Consider the following 23,062-nt stretch of genomic DNA (forward strand, 5'->3'; position numbering starts at 1 on the left):
AAGGCTTGACATCATTTTCTGGAATTTTCCAAGCTGCTTAAAGGCACAGTTAACTTAGTGTATGTAAACTTATGACCCACTGGAATTGTGATATATTCAATTAAAAGTGAAACAATCTGTCTGTAAACAACTGTTGGAAAAATTCCTCGTGTCATGCACAAAGTAGATGTCCTAAACAACTTGCCAAAACTATAGTTTGCTAATATTAAATCTGTAGAGTGGTTAAAAAATGTGTTTTAATGACTTCAACCTAAGTGTATGTAAACTTCTGACTTCAACTGTTAATATATATATATATATATATTATATATACAGTACTGTGCAAAAGTCTTTGCACATAAGATGTTTAACAAAAACATTTGTCTTAAGATGGTTATTTATATCTTTAGCTGTAGTGTGTCAATAGGTAATATACATTTTAGACTCCCAAACATTCCTTCTGCAAACAGAATAGAATAGAAGAACATGTAGCCCTGCAACAGATGGCATTGCCCCACAGAGACCCCCACTGAACCTCGAGTCAGTCTGAGATTACATGAAGAGACAGAAGCAATTGAGAGAGCCTAAATATATATAAGAACTGTGGTGAATTCTCCAAGAAGCTTGGAACATCCTATTTCCCAACAACCAAGAAAAACTAGGTCCCTAGGAGAATTGGTGCAGTTTTGAAGGCAAAGTTAGTCACACCAAATATTGATTTAGCTTTTTTTATGTTTACTAGACTTTGGATAATGTTAATTGAAAAATGAAAACTAATTATGGCATTATTTTTGAAGAAATCCTCACTATGCAACATTTTTCACAAGTGCCTAAACCTTTTGCACAGTACTATATTATATATATATATATATATATATATATATATATATATATATATATATATATATATATATATATATATATATATACACACACACACACACACACACAAATATCTATATTTTACCAGGGTTATTCTATTGAAATTAAAATCTCTTTTTGGAGTGATTTTCTCTTAATTAATGAATTAATTCAAAAGACTCGAGTAACGAGTTAATGACACACAGAGAAACATCATCTGGAGTTAATTCACTCTACTAAAAAGCAACCAAGCTAAATGAGACATTTATTGTAATAATAGGTTTTTCTGGTGTTTGAAAGAACTTTAATCTATATAAGTTGCAAAATTATATATATATTTTTTTAAATAAACACAATTTTCTTTTAATTTGTTAATAAATATAATATTTTTTTAATGGTTCTTTAAACGGTTTCAGTTTTTTTTAATAACTTTATGTGTTTAATATAGAAAATTACAATTGTGAATGTACTGTATATTTACATCTTGAATGATGTAAACACATTGAAAGAAAACAAAACACTATCTATGCTAAAGAGTAGAATACATATAATGTGCACATCTAATAGTGTCTTTGGGGGCTGAGCCCACCTAAGATCGAAATCCTAGAATCTCCCCTGCCCACACCCAAATGGATATACAGTACATGTACGACGTGTACAAAGTCTTGTTTTAGCGCACTAAAATGAACCACTCACTCACACACAACACATTCGTTCAGGTCATAATCAACACCCAAACAATAACATTGGAATGTTGCTCAGGAAATGGCAGACATATTTTCCATGGCTGTTCTAGAGTGATTGCTGGTGTTAGTGATATGGAAGGCTAGCTATGTTATGAATATCTGGTTTTATTATGTGACAATGTCTGACTTCTGTCCCAAATTTGTTTTCTTTCTCCTAAAAACACAAACACTCACAGACTGAACCTACAAGTTAAGATGGCAGCACATGTCCAGCGCAAGGTTGTTGGAAACAATAGTTGCTCATTTCATCAAGAAAAATAGCTATTTTCAATAAAAAGACATTATTAAATTACATTCAATTGATAACTACTAGATATGCATGTTAAAAGAAAATGGCAAATATTGGTTAAAAGTGAAGTGTGTAACTTAAAAAAAACTTTCCCCTATCCCTGTTAAATATGCAGTGCCAACTATATGTTATTCATAGGTTGAGATCCCCAAAACAAACAAAGCTGACACCTCTTGAGGATTTGCTGTGTCAGTATCTATTGTAATTGAAAATATTTATTCATATTTATGTATATTTTTATCCTCAATTTTATGCTCTTTTTTATTTTTTTGAAGGTACGTTTTGATAAATCGAAGCAAGGGCATTTTTTAGTATTTAAGTATTTTACACGTCTCCAACTTCATCTAGTGAATAATATAAAAAAATTAATTTGGTGAAATTTATAAAACCATTCATTTTTTGTATTGGGTGAATGCTGCTTACATGTGGCATATTTGAATGGAGCCAAGTCTCTATCGTTTATAAACTAATACATGCTTATTACGATATGTAATAAAAAAGACATATATAAAGCATAGAAATTATTGAATGTTCATTTTATAACCTTTTGAAGGGGAGGATTTTCGAAATCCTTTTATTTATTTTTACAAGTTATACCTTATCTTTTATCGTCCTCATTTATTGTTGTTATATTAATACATTTTCTATTTTCTATTTTTCTTTTACTATAAGGTACAAGTAATATGTATGTGATTTGAGAGGTGACTGAGGGTCTGGCCCATGCCAGGATTGCAGTAACATTGATTACTCATTTAGCCAGGCCTCCAGAGAATGTGCATTTTATGTTGTATTGCATTTATTCCATTTCTATTTCTATTTTTATTACATAATGAATCATATACCCTATTGAACTAGATGCAGCAATAGTGTGCTCTCTTGTGCAATGGAGTGCCCTTGTTGTGCTCTGTCCTAGTATTCCATAGATGATGAGGCCCGACATTCCAGCAAATTTTAGGAGGAGGCCTCTATTCCGGAAGAGAAGATAGCATAGATACATTGAATGTCTAGATAACTTATCTCTCTTAATTATTTATGGTTATTTTGCCCTCTCAAACGTGACTTTGCCATAGTCGAAAACAACTTCCAAGAATTTAATTGCTTTCCTTGGTACCCCTTTGACGTAAAGAAATAAGGTGTAGCCATAACTGATAGCTAACCTCTGATTTCTGATCATAAGATTGTCTCAACCAAGGATGGGACCTCGATTCATGTTGTGGATAATAATTATTGTTTGCACGTAGCTGGAAACAGTCCATATTTGGAATATGTAAATGTTTGAAGTAGTTGACCTACCAGAATGCTAGAAATTGTTGTACGATGACACCTTTAATGTGATTTGCATATGACTATAATTGCTTTGGAAAGTCTGTAAAACTTCACTTCGAATTCTTTCTAACTGTTGTATCTCATAGACTCATGAGGCCTATTGAACCTGCAGAGAACAAGCCGAGTAAACTCTCTCATTTGATTATTGTATAACCTGATTCTGAGTTTTATTCTTCAATGCACATATTGAGGACCCAGCTGTTATCCCCCAACACTTTATTGATTGTTCCTGTTGATTTTGACTGAGGGTGTACCCAGAGAAAATGGAAAAAGTCTGTTTTAAAAAATGCCGGATTATCGAAATACTGGACATGACAAGCTGTGTGAAGGTGCAGTGTGCAGGTGGGAGCAAAGACATTTCAAAATAAGAGTCTCCATTGTATTTCAGGCTTGTTTATAGTTATGTTATGCACACAATCTTATTTTCCGTTTGCTATTATTATGACTTTGGTTAAACTGCATGTAGGATTTAAAAAAAATGTCATCATTTTAAAGAACTAGCCAATTAATCAGTTATATACTTTCTTCCAACACCTTAGTTATAGTTAACGCTAAAATCCAATATCAGTAGACTTCTAGAATGAGTTAAAACTTTCATCAAACATCCAGCAGTTGGCTACTGATGAAACATCTGCTGCATCTGCCTTAGAAAAACAGAACTGAACATTTCATATTGATTACTCTGTATAAACATGCCATGAGACTGCACAGAATGCAGCTGCATCAACAAAGAACAGTGGAAAACTTTGATCAATTTACATGTTAGCTCTAGCCATGAGATTCCCTGTACTTTGTCACTGGCAAAATGATTTATTTAACTGACTCACATCTTCATTGTTGTAAATGAAATCATTTCTCAAAAGCAAAATTGGCAGCTGATGACTATTTTTTACAAGTTCAGTGGCTTTAATATGAAACGGTATGAAACGGATATAAAAAAGAAACCCTTTTTATTTGTTATTTGTTCAAGGACCCAACAATGCCATTTTTACCACTGTGTTCCACATGGAACAACAGTTAAAGAAACTTAATATATTATTTACATAATATACAGTATATACATAATATATTCTTTCTCATGTGAAAAAAAACGTGTAGCTTTCTAAGCTTAACAGATAGACATGACAATAAATGAGTGATGAAGATAAATCTGTTACCATTTATATCACAATTTGCAAAACAACTTTGCGTTAGTATAATGGCATCAATAAATAATAATAATATCCATCCATCTTCTGCCGTTTCTCAGAGTATGGATTGTGAACAATAACAATAAGTATATTAATAATTTAAAATATACATATTGCATATGTTATTAGTTATTTATATATTAGTTATATTGGTTATTGAGTTGCTATTGTGTCAAAAAAGCAGAAATAAAACAATAATAAAATATTCATTCTGCAAATCAGTTATTGCAAACTTAAACAATTATTTATATCAGTATCAGTCATACAAAAAGCAATCCTAGTTGATCTTTATTTAATTTGCCAACCCAAGCCTGACAATAGGCCTTATTGATGGTCCTCTGATTCACACCTACTCTTCTCCTCTGGCACAAGAGGAGATAAAGATTATTTGCAAAACCATGTCTGGGCAGATGCTATGTAACCATCCATGATCCACATGAGCTAGCACTCTTTCAATTTCATAATCTCACTGATTTGATAATCTCCAAGAACTAAAATAGGTTAAAAACATCTTTCTAATTTCACTACTCCTCAACACACTGTAAACACATTATAACAATGCTGGAACTGAGATGATGCAGAAAACAACACTGTTAAGTGTCACCAGACCAGACCTTTGGCAATAAGCCTCTCATTAATGGCCTGATGAACAGAAAAACACTCCAGCATCATCACTTTTATTTGGCAGAAGATCACGAGCTTGAGGCATGACAATCACCTTGAGAGTCCTGAGCATTCACTCCACATACAGCACAGAGTGTTCTGTTCCACCTGCTGCTAAGTGTCTCTGATGACCGTGCAATTACACACTGACACAATCAATAACTAACACATGAGTGCAAATTGGTGTGCACCAGAACAATAATGGAACATGGACATGTAGCTACTTGACTGTCTACACAGCACAGAGAATGGAATATGATATGAAAAAACACATCTCTGAACAAGAAAATAAAGGAATATCCATGCCACTACACATGAAAAGCCTGGGCGACTGGCCGAACAGAACTGAACAAACTTCAGAAACAGCAAAAAAAAAAAGAAAAAGAAAGAAACACTCACAATGGAGACCAGGTAGAAGAGTTCCAGTGACAAGTAAGAAAAGAGCAAAAAGAAATGTGTTTATTAGAGATGGGTATTGATACAGATTTCCCAATTCGATTCTGATTCAATATCAATTCACATGAGAATATTATAATGTCCATTTTGCTTACATATGAAAGAAATTATTTCCCAGCTAATGCTGTTAATTATACAAGGGACCTTCTAACTAGGTACATTACTGAAATATTATTTTACAAGTTATATTTTATTTGTTTTCCATCATTTTGGTAATATTTTCTTTTTTTTAAATATACAAATCCATGTTTTCCATAAATATATGATATTATACTGCATATAATATATTTTGTTACATGTTTATTGTTTAATGCATAATTTATACTATTAACAAATATTTACATTGTACATTGTTTTGTAGAACACATGCTAAAAAATCGGTAATGTCTCTTTAAGAAAATCTGCAGTTCTGAAAAGAACGTCTGTAAATGAGCGCATACTAACGAGAGAGAACTCTAATGGCTTTACCTAATTTGTGCTATGTGCGATTAGAATTAAATGTTTATGTTTTGTTGTTTTTGATCAACAATTGACTGAAAAAGAACAGAAAGGATATTAAAAGAGAACCCACAGCCTGGCTCAATATATCGACCTCGCCCTGCAGATTATTGGTTCCACGTTCACTGTGGGGGAGGCGGATGCCAAGCCAGAGTTCCACGTCATGGCCGCCGAGCCAGAGTTCTACGTCATGGCAGCTGAGCCAGAGTTCCACGTCATGGCAGCCGAGCCAGAGTTCCACGTCATGGCCGCCGAGCCAGAGTTCCACGTCATGGCCGCCGAGCCAGAGTTCCATGTCATGGTCGCTGAGCTAGTGCCATCTTTTGCCCAGGATCCTCAGCCTGCTTCATGCCATGTCACAGCAAAGCCTCAGCCTGCTCCATGCCATGTCACAGCAACGCCTCAACCTGCTCCATGCCATGTCACAGCAACACCTCAGCCTGCTCCATTTCATGTCACAGCAACGCCTCAGCCTGCTTCATGCCATGTCACAGCAACACCTCAGCCTGCTCCATGCCATGTCACAGCAACACCTCAGCCTGCTCCATGTCATGTCACAGCAACGCCTCAGCCTGCTTCATGCCATGTCACAGCAACGCCTCAGCCTGCTCCATGCCATGTCACAGCAACGCCTCAGCCTGTTCCATGCCATGTCACAGCAACGCCTCAGCCTGCTCCTTGCCATGTCACAGCAACGCCTCAGCCTGCTCCATGCCATGTCACAGCCATGCCTCAGCCTGCTCCATGCCATGTCACAGCTGTACCTCAGCCTGCTCCATGCCATGTCACAGCAACGCCTCAGCCTGTTCCATGCCACATCACAGCCACGTCTCAGCTATTGAACCTGGAGATGGTTCCTGCCTTTGTACCCACCTTATGGATGCTTCCTCAGGATCAGACAAGGGGAACTTCCAATCCTCCAAATTTGCCTAGACCCTCCGAGCCCTCAGTTTCACCTTGGCTCTATGTCCCTTCGGTTCCACCGTGGTCCTTCGGCCAATCGGATTCTCCAGGGTCCCTCGTCCCTCCAGCTCTGCCTTGGTCAGTAGGTCACCTGGCTCCGCCTGAGCTCTCCAATCCCACAGCTAAGCTTCATCAATCCGAGCCTGTGGCTCCAACGGGGACCTCCTTCCCTAAGGCTCCGCCTTGGTCCTTAGTCCCACCGGCTCTGCCTCTGTCCTCCGATCCCCCAGCTCCACCTCAGTCCTCCGAGCCTAGGGCGCTACCTCGGTTCTCTGAACCTCTGGCTCCACCATGGTCCTTCGAGTCGTCGGCTACTCTCCGGGCACCAAGTTCCCTGGTGTTGCCCCTGAAGTCTCTCACGGCCCCGCCTTCCACGGCTCCGCCCCTCAAGCCTCTCAGGGCCCCACTTTCCATTGACTCTGCCAGGCCACGCCCCACGCCATGTCTTGCCTAGCCACGCTTCAAGACCCCCCCCCCCCCCAAGCTCCCTACAGAACTTTGGGTTTATGCCATGTTTAATGTATTTTGTTCATGTGTTGGGGCGTCGGGAGCCGCCCCTTAGTGGGGGGGATATGTCATGTGTATTTTGTTGGTTCATGTTGTTCATGTCTTATTTTTCAATTCTAGTTAATGTTTCATGTCATGTGATTCCCTTGTCATGTGATTTCATGTTTCCCTCCATGTTCATGTGTCTTGTTTTTCATTTTTTTGATTGTCTTATCTTGTTTAGAGTTCTCAGTGTTTATTGGTTATCTTTGTCGTGTGTTCTCCCATGTTCATGTATTTAAGCCTCATGTTTTCCTTTGTCCATTGTCAGGTATTGATTGTTGTTTGTAACTGTAGTTGTGAGTACAAGACTTGACGTCTAGTTTATGTCAAGCCAAGTTTATGTCAAGTCAAGTTTATGTTTAATTCATGTTTGTAGTTAGGGTTTTTTGGATCACACATTGGAATAAATTTGCACTTGGTTTCTTTACACTTTCATCATCATCTTTGTCATTGCCAGCGCCAGCTATCATTACAGGTCATATATCTCATGGTATTTACCTTGTACTTTACTGGGCTGTGATGGAGCATGGCCGTCGCTGAATCAGCTGATCAGCAGGAGAGCGAGATAAGGGGCAGCTGGAGACGCCGGTTCAAGAGAGAGAGAGAGATGCATGCGGCCGTGTTGTTTGTGTCTGTTTGTCTTATGTTTTATGTTGTTTTAAGTTGAGTTTTACATTAAACTTTACGTTTACTGTTCAGCCGGTTCCTGCCTCCTCCTTGCCTGTCCTTGAACTGTTACACAGGAATATATAAAACTATTGATTTTAGGTTGTTGATTATAAGTATAGAAACAATATAGTTTACGTTTATTGCGAAACTTTCTGATAAACACAAATATATAAGTAGTTTGAGAGTGCAGTAAGATCGACTCATTTGTGTCATTTAGAGTGCATTGGCTGCGGTTCTCTGATTGGTGAAGCTTTCTCTGCCGGATCATGAGTAATGTAGTTGTTCAACAGGAATTCCACTATTATTGATGATTTTTAATCAATGCAGTTGAAATAACGCAGATGGTTGGCTTCAACGGAAGCATATACCATTGCTAAACAACCTTGGAGCTTAAGGTAGGTCTGTCTTTAAAGATTTCTAAGTTAGCGTTGAAAATGAATTTGTCTATGGAAGAAATGAATAGGATTTTTACTTGCGGAACCAGACTGTTGCGCTCTATAAACGTGCTGCAGCCTATCATTTTATTAATCAAACAACAATATTGACAAGAAAAAGAGTAAAGCACTCCTTGGCTGGATACTTTCAGAAGCTTTAAACCCAATACATTTCAATAACAGTCTGCTTTTCAGTCAAACTCTGACTGTATTGAATCTTTATTAATGTATATCTAATAATCACATAGTAAATGTGTTCTATTGTTCATTGAATTACTTTTTTAATGTTTTTATATCACAATTTTTAAATAATTAATTGCTGCTGTTCCTAAAAAAACTTTAACTCACTGTTGATTCTGTTTTCTATTTTATTACTCTATTTTATTACTACATCTTGAATCATTACTTTAAAAACTTTGCAATGTTTAGGAGAAACACTTGACAGCTACATTATTTTAATTTAATTTGTTAATATTTATATCATTATTAAATGTTTTAAATAAAGGAGTGTTTTCAATCACATATTTGTTTATTTCTTTATTTTTTTCAGTGGTTAGGGTGCTGTGGGGGAAAAAACACTACGAAGGTGTGCTGCAGTTTAAAAAAGTTTGGGAACCACAGCTATATTCCCTATAGATATTCAACGATTACTGAGTAATTCTCAACCGTTCGTAATCCAATGTGCCAGAATGGATTACAGTGTAATTTGTTCTCAACAGTACCCCAGTGTGCAGCCAATAATACATCAAATAAAAATGTCAGATAATGGGGGAAATCCATGTTTGTCATTTCACTATCTGTATATTGAAATCCAGGATCACAATGCACCATTGCCTGAGTTTTTAGTGCTAGATTATGAATAGAAAATGACTGGATATTGAGGCTAAATTTCCCTGTTGGCTGCTAAATAAAGTGTGTCACTTATTAATTCTGATTCCTACTGGATCCAAGGCATTTTCCACTGCTGAAGATTTTATATAAGGTCTTACTGTAGCTGACTAGTTGCGATGGGAAACAGGTCTCGAGTTTGAATAAAGAAACTCAATGTGGCCTTGAGCACACAAAAACATTGTGCTTTGTCCTTCAGTTGGAAACAATTTAATTTTGAGTGTCATTTAGAGGCAGTCTGGCATGATTTCATTGAACTGTGAAATATGCACTTGGACGCTTCATCACAAACTACTCCAATTACTCTGAAACTTAACAAATAAACCAATGGTTTACAAAACCCATGTAAAATCAAAATCATCAGAAACCCCATGCTATATTACAGATCTTATATTTTAGCCTGTGATTTTATGACACAGCAGCCTACAGTATGTATGAAATACTGACAGGGATACCACACATTTTGACCAATTAATTTCAATGACCTTTCCAAATGTCCATGATTGCTGGATAAGGATTTTTAATAATACATTTATGGACATTGCGTTCACAAAGAGCATTCTTTTTGACAACATATTTTGGAGCTAAGAAGCACTGAAATGTACAGTGCATTCATAAAGTATTCAGACCCCTTAATTTTTTTCACATTTTGTTATGTTGCAACCTTATGCTAAAATGTTTAAAATATTTTTTTCACATCAATCTACACTCCATACCCCATAAACAGAAAAAACATCATGCTTTTTAATACATTTGCAAATTTATCAAAAATCTGGTTTTTGCTTTATCATTTATGGGTTCACCCAAAAAATTAAAATTTTGTGATTATTTACGCACCCTTTTTTTAGGCTCCAAACCTGTTTGACTTTCATTCTTCCATGGAACAGAAAAGGTACATTTTAAAAAAGTCTTCACAGAGTTTATTTACAATAATGACTAGAACGACAGGGTTTTTTGAGACTTCTGAGATCACATTTTTTTCCCCATTCTTATGGTTGATGTGAACATTAACTGAAGCTCCTGACAAGTATCTGCATGATTTTATACATTGCACTGCTGCCACATGATTGGCTGATTAGATAATCGCATGAATAACTACAAGTACAGGTGTTCCTAATAAAGTGTTCAGTGAGTGTAAATAATGATTTTATTTAATTTGAGAGTGAATAACAACTTACATTTTGTTCTGTTTAGTGTTTATCACACAAAGTGAATGTGGGTTTATAGTGTTTTCTGTCCCTTTGTTGTTTTTTTTTTTGTTTTTTTGTCATTATGGCAAATAAACCTTGTGAAATCTTTTTAAAAATTCACCTTTTGTGTTCCACGGAAGAAAGAAAGTAATACGGGTTTGGACCGATTAGTCAGTTTTGGGTGAACTATTCCTTTAATGAAATTTTAATAACCTCCATTACGTTTTCAGACCTGGAAATCACCATTTTAAAATTCCCTAATATTTCCAGGTTTTCCATGACCGTGGAAACCCTTGATATGACTTCAGTATTTTTGTATAAAATTTTCCCAAATGTATTTTAGAGCACAGAAAACTATATTATACTTCATATATTCATACACGTTTGACTGAACTCTTTACACTACCCATTCTTCCTCACCACACTTTGTCACTCTGCACACTGTTCTACAGAGACTGTCTCTCTCTCTCTCTCACACACACACACACACACATACAGTACATACCCATAGCCAGAGACTAGACAGCATAATTTACTCAAAGCATGTGAAATGACTGCCAATACAATACAAAAACATGTGTATTTATTCCATACTCAGTGTACAATTTATCACTGTGCAACTGTTTATATTCCGTATTCAATGTACATATTATCACTGTGCAACTATGTTTATATTACATGTTCAATGTACATATTATTATTACTGTGCAACTATGTTATGTATATATAAGCATTGTTGTATATAAGTTGTAGGCCTATATATACAGGTATGTTGTATATACGTATGCTTATATAATATTCAGATGCATCACTCACTGCTATACTTTTTGCATATACCCTATACACAGTAGTGTCATTCCACTACTGCTAGATTGTCATATTTATTGTCTGTATTTATTGTCTGTTTACACCCTGATAATATTTATTATACTGTATGTCTGCACTGTGTTTCCTGAAGGAACTATATTTCATTCTTAACCATTGCCCTGCAATGTTAAAAATGACAAATTATTATACAAAAAAAATAAATAAAAAAAAATACAAAAAATAAATAAATAAGATTCTTTGATTAGTTTAAGATTTACACCTTTCAATTTCATAACATTTTTTTATTAAATTGAATTGAGTACTCTTTAATAGTGCCAGAAGTCGAATACCTTATTCGGAAAAGCACAAATAATGACTTCAAAATGAATAATGGATTCATCCGAATAATATAAAAAATATTCGTAAGACTGATTATCCAAGAGGCACAAGGATAAAGCGACATTTTAAATAAACATATACATAATTGCAAAGCATTTATGAATCTGTGCAGCCAATATTTCTAAACTGTAAACCTTATGAATGAAAATGCGCACGGTAAAATTTCAAATCAGATCAGATCTCGACTCCGTTTGCGGTCTCTGTTAATTGTGTGCATCTGGATCTTATTAAGTGCAACTAAGATACGACATCATATACACTTTCCACTTCTTGAAATGTCTTTGTTAATGTATAACACGATTCACACGTGATTCCCATGTATTCAATTATAGCCTAAACCTGAGTGCGATGTGAAATTCCTGACCTGAAGAGATGATTTCATGTCAGAGCCCATCTATCTGTCTTTTAAAGTTGACTACATTTATGTCCACATCAGCGATAAAGGAAATTATCTGGTTAAGACTTTATTTCTAAAAAAAAGTTAAAATGCTCCACAAAGGTTTAAATGCTCCATAGAGTATTCATCTATTAGGAATATTCCTCCTTATGTAAAACAATGAAACTGAAACATGCTCAGTTTTTTTTTTCTTCTTCTTTAAACTGTGCTACCTCTGGTAAATTGCTATATAAATTTAACATTATTATTATTATTATTATTATTATTTAACTAAATAATGGTGTCTTATCATTAAAATAGATAGATAGATTTACGTGACTTTCACCTGTTTGTAGGCTATATTGTTTTTATTTAAATTTCTTTTAATGTTTGTATTTGTATTGATTATTCTCTGCAAAATGTGTGCTTGACATTTCACATTTGGTGAACACCTCCTGCCATCAGAATAATGTTGTTATACATGCATAGACAAACGAAAATTCTGTTTCATGCAGATATTAATATCAGAAATACCAGGAGAAACCAAAGTTAACAACATATTCCACAGTTAATGTAGCCTACAAATTCAGCTTCATCTGGTAAGAAATAAAAAAAGTATATTATATATATAATATATTTTTAAAATAATAGTTATATAATAATAATAATAATTATTATTATTATTATTATTATTAGGCTATTATTATGAAAAAGGCATATACAAGGCATATTTTATTAATAGAAACCATAAATGTAAGAGTAACATTTAAAAATGGGCATTTCATTTAGTTTTGACGCACTTCCTGTTTAAGCCCCGCCCACATCCGGTTCTATCCGAATACAGAGACAGATACAGATAATTTTGTCATATGAACAGATACAGATACAAATACAGATAATAGCTTCACTGCACACCCCTACTCTTTAACAAAATAAAATAAAATAAAAAGTTGTTAACTTTTTTAAACATTACACAATTCAGTTTGAAGGAATTTTGTTATGAAATTGAAATGTGTTGCCAAAATCTTAAAAAAAGGCTGAAATATAGCCAGTACCATGTGAGCAAATCTCTGCACGTGTGTAAGCCAATGTTTGAAAGCGTGTGCATCACTTGTGTCACAGTGTTAAATATATACAGTACATGAGGCTCTTAATGTTTCTTCAGTATGAGAGTTGAGCTGTAGTGCTCTGGCCGGAGCAGAAAGAGGTGAGCAGCATAGTCTGCCTTTTATTAGTGCTGAAAAAATATCCACCAGTTTTAGAAATCTCTGCCTTTATTCGAATTTGAATAAGATCATTTCAACATATCCCCCCAAATGAGGTATCAGGATTCAAGACTTGGTGTGTGTGTGTTTGTGTCAGTAGGGGATCCGGGCAAACAAAAGGCAGCTGTGTTGGGGTGTTTTTAGTAGGGTCTAGGTCACACATTTTGGTGGGGTGAACAACCACCCACCCACCCACACAACACACACACACACACATACAGTATAACACGTGTGTACTTCAAGAGGTCCTTAAATTACTGCTATACGATATGCACCGCTTTATCACTACTGATTTTGAGCATGTTTTGAACATGCTGTCTCTTCCATTTATATCCTGCAATATTAAATTCCAATAACAGAAATTATGGAACAAGTGTGCATTTAGAATTTTTATAATGCTATTCCTTAAAAGTGTTTCCTTTCAATCAAATCCTGGCAAATATAGCAGAAGGCTTGCATGTACTACATATATTTGAATGAATAAATATTAATATTTTAAATAAATGATATAATGTTTCGAGTCTATGCTCACATGTTTGGAACAAGCATTGGGCGTGCTCAGTCCAGCCTTCATGGAGCAATGAATTCCCCACAGTGCCGAATAGCATTATCATGTTGTCATGGTGTGCAGGAAACAAATACAGGCAGTTCTATGATAACTCTATTCCCCCACGTGTCTCTGTCTTCCTCCAGACCTCCATGTGAAGGCTCCAAAACATCTTAGACTGAAGCAATATCAGCTGGTTTGTTTGATGTATTACATAACAAATGAGTTAAAGAGGTGTGACACTGAGTGTTGGAAAGAAACACACTTCCTGTAACCCACCCCCCCGGCCACATAACCAATGTTTTTCGAATGACTCATATAAAGAAGCGCTATAAAACGAATTACGCACTTTAGTTGCAGAATTCATAAGTATGTACACTGGTGGCCAAAAGTTTGGAATAATGTACAGATTTTGCTCTTATGGAAAGAAATTGGTACTTTTATTCACCAAAGTGTCATTCAACTGATCACAGTGTATAGTCAGGACATTAATAACGTGAAAAATTACTATTACAATTTGAAAACAAAAAATGTTCAGAACTTCTTAAACTACTTCAAAGAGTTCTCATCAAAAAACCCTGCACGTGCAGCAATGACAGCTTTGCAGATCCTTGGCATTCTAGCTGTCAGTTTGTCCAGACACTCCTTCCTGTAGCACTTGTCATAGATGTGGCTGTTTTGTCGGGCACTTCTCACGCACCTTACAGTCTAACTGATCCCACAAAAGCTCAACGGGGTTAAGATCCATAACCTTCCACTCTTTTCCAATTATCTGTTGTCCAACAATGATTGACTGATGAGTTTCTAGAGAAAGGTGTTTCTTTTTTGCCATTTTTGACCTAATATTGACCTTAAGACATGCCAGTCTATTGCATACTGTGGCAACTAAAAAACAAACACAAAGACAATGTTAAGCTTCCTTTAATGAACCAAATAGCTTTCAGCAGTGTTTGATATACTTGCCAAATTAGCAATTTAGCATGATAACTGAAGGATAAGGTGTTGGAGTGATGGCTGCTGGAAATGGGACCTTTCTAGATTTGATCAAAAATGACTTTTTTCAAATAGTGATGGTGCTGTTTTTTACATCAGTAATGTCCTGACTATACTTTGTGATCAGCTGAATGCCACTTTGGTGAATTAAAGTACTAATTTCCTTCCAAAACAGCAAAATCTGTACATTATTCCAAACTTCTGGCTGCCAGTGTAAGTGCAAACTTTAAACTGGAACTAAAGCCTTAGACAGTGAATGATGGATACTGAGACTCAATGCTGAACACTTTTGTCATCTATAGGCCGGTTAAGGAATATTTAATGTGTATTAAACAGAAAGAATGCATATAATTTGTATATCATTCACCCTATCAACACTGTGGAGTCATGAAATGAAATCCTAAAAATCTTAAATTCTGTTTTGATGAAGAAAGAAACTCGGATACATCAAATTTTCATTTTTGGGTGAACTATTCCATTAATTCAGTGTATTTTATGACACAATAAAAAATGATTAATCCATGAATAAAGTGATCCAAGTAGTTTAAATATTTTAATCTGTAGTAACCTGTTAACAGTTCAATCCAGCTGAAACTGAACAAACAAGAGAAGAGCAGATAAGAGACTGAATAGACAAGTGTAGTTCATACCAGAGATGAAAGATAAAAGGATAGAAATAACACAAAAGAACAGAAATAAAGGAACTAATCAAAGAAAACAATCATAAAAAATAAGCGATAAAGAAATACAGATAAAATCTGAAGAGAGAAAAACTTTTGTAATATTGTAATATTGGTGGGATAGGAAAATACTCAATCTGGATTCAATTCAAGTGTTCACACAAAGTGTACATTCATTCAGGTCTCCTGCAGATAAAGGCCACCACACAACACACAAAAAAAATTATCTTCCGATTAATCAAAATCTTTATATGAATGCTCCTAATATAGTGATAATATTGTGATATCTTAAAATCACAAGATCAATACCCGCACCTGTTTGACTGACAGGCAGCTTGTGTGTGTGTGTGTGTGTGTGTGTGTGTGTGTGTGTGTGTGTGTGTGTGTGTGTGTGTGTGTGTGTGCTTGTATGCTCTGAGAGCGCTCACAGAGTTGCAGTAATGCAGATATGCACCAAAACGGTAAAATACACTTAAACATTCTGTGAAAATGCCAGTCTTGGTAAGGTTTCATGTAAAAAAAGGAATTTATTCCTAAAGTGAATGTAAACTGTGGGACAAATTTTATTATTAAATTACACATTTGTTTTAAAATATCTGACTTGAAGTGTAAATGCAGCCTAATAGACCTGCCACTGTCTAATACGACGTTTATGTTAATCAAACAACAATAATAAGAAAACAAGAAAACCAGTGCTGCTCTTGGTTGAATAACTTTAGACAAGTTGCTTTAAAAGTATTAAAATATTCTAATACTGCAGTTAAGAAAAGTAATTTAAGTAGTTTTATGTTGCATTTCATTACTTTTTTCAATTGAATATTTACTTAAATATTAAGTAAACTTACTCAAATTAGAGGTCGACCGATAGTGGATTTTGCCGATACCGATAACTAAATTGGTGGAAAAGGATTATAACTGATTAACTGGCTGATAGTTATTTTAATCGATTTATGGAATAATAAAAACATAACTTAGTCTTTCCTTACTATGAAGGCACAGACACTGAGGCTAAAAGATTCCAAAAGGAATAAAATCCCAGATGCAGTTTATTGTTCAACCAAAATCCCAATAAAAACCAGAGAAATGACGATTTGGTGCATAATGAGGAACTTTTAACTATAAATGAGCTGGAAGCTCACCAGAGACACTCATACTGAAATAACATAGACTTGGCTCTGTTACAATACTCTATGTGAAAGTATTTACAAAATAAAGCTTTTTATAGCCTATAATTTCACCAGATGCACTGCTTAATCTGTAAAAACCGATATATCTACCTATAACTCAAATTAGTTACTATTTTGTGGTGAAATTGCTTTCATATGGGAGCAAAATGGACATTATAACTGAAATATACCCAAATAAATTAAATCAATCAGAATTGAATCAAATCAAACTGAGAGCTTGACAGTTGGAACTGAGCTGAATCGGGAAACCTTTATCTATTCCCAGCCCTACTCAGAGCAATGTAAAGTCACAAAATAAATTCCTAGCTGGCCCTGGCTCCTACATGCCAATTGCAAATATCCAACACATAACCAAGAGTTACTATCGTTTATCACGATTATTTGTTTGACAAATAATTACCAGCCAAAATATCATTATTGCGAATTTGCGACATCTCTAATCTAACTGCTTTTTAATAATATTTTAAACATGTGATTTCTTTCCAGGCAGGGTCGGAGTTTAAATTAACAGGACCTGTAAAAAAATTGTTTTTTTTTTTTTTGGTGCCTAACCTAATCCTAACCCTAAATTTTACAAGAATAAAAGCCTTACCTGAATACATTCCCACCCACAAAATATGGGCGAAATATAATGTCACTAAAATGTCTTTTATTAGCCTTAAAAAGCCTGCATAATATGCATCCAAATTCTTAATAAATGTCTTAAATAATTATTTAAGACAATAAGAGTTAAAAGTGGGCAGCTATAATGAAAAAGAGCAGCAACTTTAATTAGACTATAGTGGCGTGTAGTAACCACACTGACTGATGCTCTAAGGTAAGAATAAACATGTTAAACTCTATAAAGGAGCTCACATTGTCTGAACCCTGAGTTCACCTAGCAACTGCTGTCTGTGTTCACAACATCATCAAGCTGAAAACAGCTGGTGGGTGAAATGAGGCCTGTACCATGAAGCCGGTTTCAGTGGCTAGCCAGGTAAGTTTTAGTGTAGTTTACCTGAACCCTGGCTTTTAACAATGTTCATCGCCATAGCAATTTACGCTACATGGCTAACCTGCTCCATAGCAGGTTTCGTTCTGGATTACAGATCGCTAACAGACGCTGAACTGATCAGTTGTGAGTAAAATGACATCTCTGATGCAATCAAGTCACTCCCCCGTGTCTCTTAAAGCACGTTACAAATAAAATCTTAGAAATCCACAAAATCGACACTTCATGATAAATAATTTATTTGAGAATGTAGATTTTCAGCAGATAGAATGTTGTATTTTATTTAAAATGTAATTGCTTTACATTTACCCTCTTTAGCCATAGCTAAAATATCTTTGAAAATATAAACATAGTATATTAGGCTATAAAACATTACTATAAAACTGTAAAACAGCCAGCAAGATGGAATAATATGATACCTGCAAAAAAGAATCGTTTTTAAAATATTAAAAGCTCAAGATTGCTCTGGTAAGGGGTGAATGCCACCCAAACCCCTTCTCTCTTTCATGGACTCGAGATGAACATACAGTATTTTACTTGAAGTTATAATAATTTAAGCAATAAGCAATATAAGCTGTACACAAAATACGTCTTTTATAAAAAGAACAAATATGTCTTATTATTGCATACCAATTTTTTGCATACAGTATTCCAAGCGCTCACTTTTTAATTAATCAATAGTAGCCTTGTTTTATGCTTTTTATTTTTGCATTTTTGTGTACATCAAGAAAGAGAAATTAAAAAAAAACCGCAATGTTATTTTTAATAACCATATCAAATAACCATTCACAATATATTCTATAAATAATGTGTCATTCATTCATTTACATGTTACATTTTATTTATTATTAAAAATGTATTATTATTATTATAAATAAAGTTGAAAGTTCAGGCATCACCTCCTTTTTTTCAAATATTAAATGACATCATGCCTCGTATTTGAACTAATTTTGTTCAAAAATCAAGAATCTGAAGGAAACAATCTATCTAAATTAATTTATAATATTTTTAATCAAATCCCATTTATGTTCACATTCCAGACTTTTATTATTAATTTTAAATGTTACGTTCTCCATTTGGTATATTTCCGAAATCGTTTCTCTCCATCTTAACCTGTCTAATCACTTCATTTCAATAAGTTGTCAATTTAGAGCACTCGTATAGAATTTGACTGTAATGAGCCTTTTTTCTCCACAATTTCTCCAACAATCCCCTTTTACCATGCTATTGTATTTACTTTGAATAACAGGTGTTATAAAAAATCGAATTTGTATCTTCCAAGCATATTCCCTCCAAACACTGGATTGAGTAGTATGGAATGTACTGATATTTCTTCCCAGTCCTGCTGACTAATTTTTATTTTTACATATAACCAGAGTGCCCTGTATATCTCTTTCAAGTGCACTCTTCAAAATTCCTAATATTTGTATTGGATTAGTTGTATTGTATGTATCAATTATCAAATTTATTCATGGATGCATTTCCTTTTTTATTTCTTTTACTTTAACTTCTGTTAATAAATAGCTTCTTACCTGTAAATAATTAAATAATTAAAAAAATTGAATTTGGAAGCTCGTAATTTTTTTCTAGGTTTGAAAAGGTATCCATTCCTTTATCAGTGAACAGTTTGTGATATCTTTTCAGACCTCTATCTGCCCAAAACTTAAATGTATTATCTAATCTATTTGGCATGAAATCAGGATCTTTACCAATTTCTTGTAAATTAACTATTTCTTTCTTAATTTGACTATTTTTCTTTTTTTTCTAACCAAATTCTAAAAGTACTATTAATACAAATATTATCTATTGATTTAAATGTGTTGCTTTGTTTGGGTACAGGGATATACAAGTATGTTCCCCCATTTGATAAATTGCCATCTTCCTCCATTTCATTTTGATTCTTAGTTCATCCAAATCAATATAGGTTGAATTTGGGAAGCTTTATAATAATTTATTAAATTTGGGAATTCTAGTCCTCCAAGCCTTTTTGACAACTTAAGAATTTTATGACTAATTCTAGGTTTCCTATTATCCCATTGTGACGAGGATGACGCCGTGGCCGGGTCATGATGGAGCAAGGCCGGCGCTGAATCAGCTGATCAGCGGGAGAGTGAAATAAGGGGTGGTCGCGAGAGAGAGAGAGACGCACAAGGCTGCGTTGCATGTGTGTCTGTGTTTGTTTATGTTTGTTTTAAGTTACGTTTCTGTTCAGCCGGTTCCCGCCTCCTCCTCCTTGCCAGTCCTTGAACTGTTATACCCATTTATATTTACAAAGTAGTTTATTCCATTGTCTAAAAACACTTTTTGATATACTAACTGGTAGATTTTGAAAAATGAAAATAAACTTAGGGAGAATATTCATCTTTATAGTCTCTATTAGTTTTGTAATCAATAGTAGCCTATATTTATTTGTCATAGTTTTTAATGATATATAAAGTTTTTAATTCAAATAAATATAAAAGCTTTTATATTTTAAATACATTTAAGCTTTTAAAATTAATAAGCCTGTGTGTTCTTGTTGTGGGCCTATAGGAATTCACTTAAGCATTGATATACCAGCTATCATTATCTATCATTTATCACATTAAGAATTTGTCTGCAGCAGTCCTCTTGAGCTCTGGGTAGCAGCCGCTCTTTCTTCTTGTTGTGTAAACGTCTTTAATTGCTTCATAATTTTACAGTTATCCCTTGTTCTGTGTAAAACATGTGTTTAATATCTTCATGATTTCATGCTGAACTCTTGAGCAGTGTAAATGCATTTTAATTTTTATATTTTTAAAACAATGTCTTGTGCACAGTTTATATGAATTTAAATTCTTATTTTCTTAATCATCAGCTTTCACCAGAGAGGTAAATCCTGCTGAGTCTCTCGTGAGAAGTGAATCACGTTCTCTCACACGATTGGTCGTGCGCTGCAAACGTCACTCATTCATGTGCACGAGTGCGTAATCTAATCTTAAAATCAGGATTGAGCCTGAGCTGACAGACAGAGAAAGCTGATGAGCTGCATCATGGTACCAATTAAGCCTGATTGGATTGGTTTGAATTCGTCAACCTGAAACCAATCCTGAAACCCCGAGTTCATTCATCGACCTTCATGGTACAGGCCTATGGTCTTGCACATACACAACCGGTCAAAATTTTTGAAACACTTACTCATTCTTTGAGTTATGGAATAACATAAATGGAACTATGGGAATTATGTTGTGACTAAACAAAATCCAAAATAAATCAAAACTGTGTTATATTTTAGCATCTTCAAAGTAGTCACCCTTTGCCTAGAATTTGCAGACATGTACTCTTGACATTTTCTCAGCCAACTTCTTGAGGTATCACCCTGGGATGCTTTTTAAACAGTATTGAAGGAGTTCCCATCTATGCTGGGCACTTAGTGGCTGCTTTTCTTTATTATTTGGTCCAAGTCATCAATTTCAAAAACATTTTTTTTTTTTTTTATTACATTTTAGTTTTATAATGAAATAAATTAATATGGTGGCACAATTATATTTTTGTCTACAAAACTAATTTCAAATATTTAAGCATATGCCTTCAGATCAAAAGATTTTTAAGATCATGAGAAACATTTCAGTCAAGTGTTTCAAAACTTTTGACCGGTAGTGTACATAGGCACACATGCACACATACTAACACAAATATACTCACAGACAAAACAGGAAACAGCAGTCAACCCTCAATGATTGTCTTAAATGTAGCCATCATGATGAAATCAGATAGCAAACCTCTGTCAAAAACACACTCACCTAATAAACTTCCTCTTTGTGATTTTGAGTACACCACTATCAGCCACCACAACATGCACCCAACCCTCTACAACCACTGAGCATGTTTGAGTTTATTAGTGTGACACCACTCCCATGCATGACAATTAAAAATCTAGTGTGTTTTCTGGTCTCAAATCTGACCTTGACATGTGTATCTCCTTTGTTTTGTGTTGGCAGGTTCTAGCAGATGTACATTTTTCTTTTACTATAAAACCTATTATATAACTTTTAAGAAACTGCCTCACATTACAGTATGAATATAGATGAATGGACTGGCACTTGTCTGACGTGTTACCTTTACAAACAAAGCACTTGATGTGAAAGTGTTTGTTCTGCACCCGGAGCACCTCGCCTTTGCAGGGCTTGCCACAATTTTGACATGGGATGGGGCCACTCTGCCGCTGTCCCTTCTGTTGTTCATGGGGACTGTGAACAGCCTGCTGGTGAAACGCTGCAGAGAGAGAAATAGTTTAAAAGTCTGATACAAATAAAAGCAACAAATAATCCACACAGATAAACTCCAGAGTCTTGTAGAGTATCCTCACCCAAGGATGTAAACAAATATTCAAGTTTGGGGCTGAAAGTACAGTAACTAAAGCCACGGTCAAACTAGGCTTTGAGCATGCAAAATTACTTTGGACCATGCAACAAAAGAGTATGATGTAATGCTTTAAGGCATCTTTTTTGAAAATATGCTCTCCTTTGTACATTTTTAATCTGTTGTTTGTGTCTGTTTGGCACCCCGCCTTCACACTTACTCCATTACAAAGGTGTGCAAACTCAACCAAACACTTCATAATACAGTCCAAGGCATAGCTAGAGAAAGACCTATAACCTCTTTTGGATGTTTCTGCTTGTTCTCAGAGGCTAGGAACATGTATTTGTGCCTCGTTCAGTGAGAGATTTCTGGGAGCTGCTGGTTTCAGCTCGCTCACAGACTTGCTGAAAGCCTTTGACTCAAATTAGATGAAAGTACTTTGGGAGGAATCTACAGCTGTGATTGTGAGTGTGTGTGTGTGTGTGTGTGTGTGTGTGTGCATGTGTGTGCATTTGCACGTGTGTGTGTGTGTGTGTGTGTGTGTGATTAAATGTGTCACATCACAGAGAAAGACATTCCATGTGCCAACTCGTACAGGTCACAGTATTAGGGACCTATTTTCTTTAATGATAACTACAGTGGCCCCAAAGAGTACGGTTGACACTTAAAGGGACAGTTCACCCAAAAATGTAAATTCTGTCATCATTTGCTCACCCTTATTTTATTCTAAACACGTACGACCTTCTTTTATCCATGGAACACAAAAGTAGACATTAGACAGAATGACTCATTCACC

General features: G+C 35.0%; 1 protein-coding gene across 5 annotated transcripts in view; it reads right to left on the reverse strand.

The window, feature by feature from the left end:
• LOC127427291 (actin-binding LIM protein 2-like) overlaps positions 1 to 23,062 on the reverse strand; it is a 95,832-nt gene that overhangs the window by 64,300 nt on the left and 8,470 nt on the right. For all 5 annotated transcript variants that reach the window (XR_007894921.1, XR_007894923.1, XR_007894924.1 and 2 more), the window contains exon 2: positions 22,024 to 22,179. Coding sequence is in view for 1 of the 5 variants with exons in the window: in XM_051674799.1 (XP_051530759.1) it covers positions 22,024 to 22,179 (156 nt within the window). In the remaining 4 variants the exon portion in view is untranslated. The remainder of the gene's footprint in view (positions 1 to 22,023; positions 22,180 to 23,062) is intronic.

Source organism: Myxocyprinus asiaticus, chromosome 36 (genome assembly GCF_019703515.2).
Source record: "Myxocyprinus asiaticus isolate MX2 ecotype Aquarium Trade chromosome 36, UBuf_Myxa_2, whole genome shotgun sequence".
Classification (NCBI taxonomy): Eukaryota; Metazoa; Chordata; class Actinopteri; order Cypriniformes; family Catostomidae; genus Myxocyprinus; species Myxocyprinus asiaticus.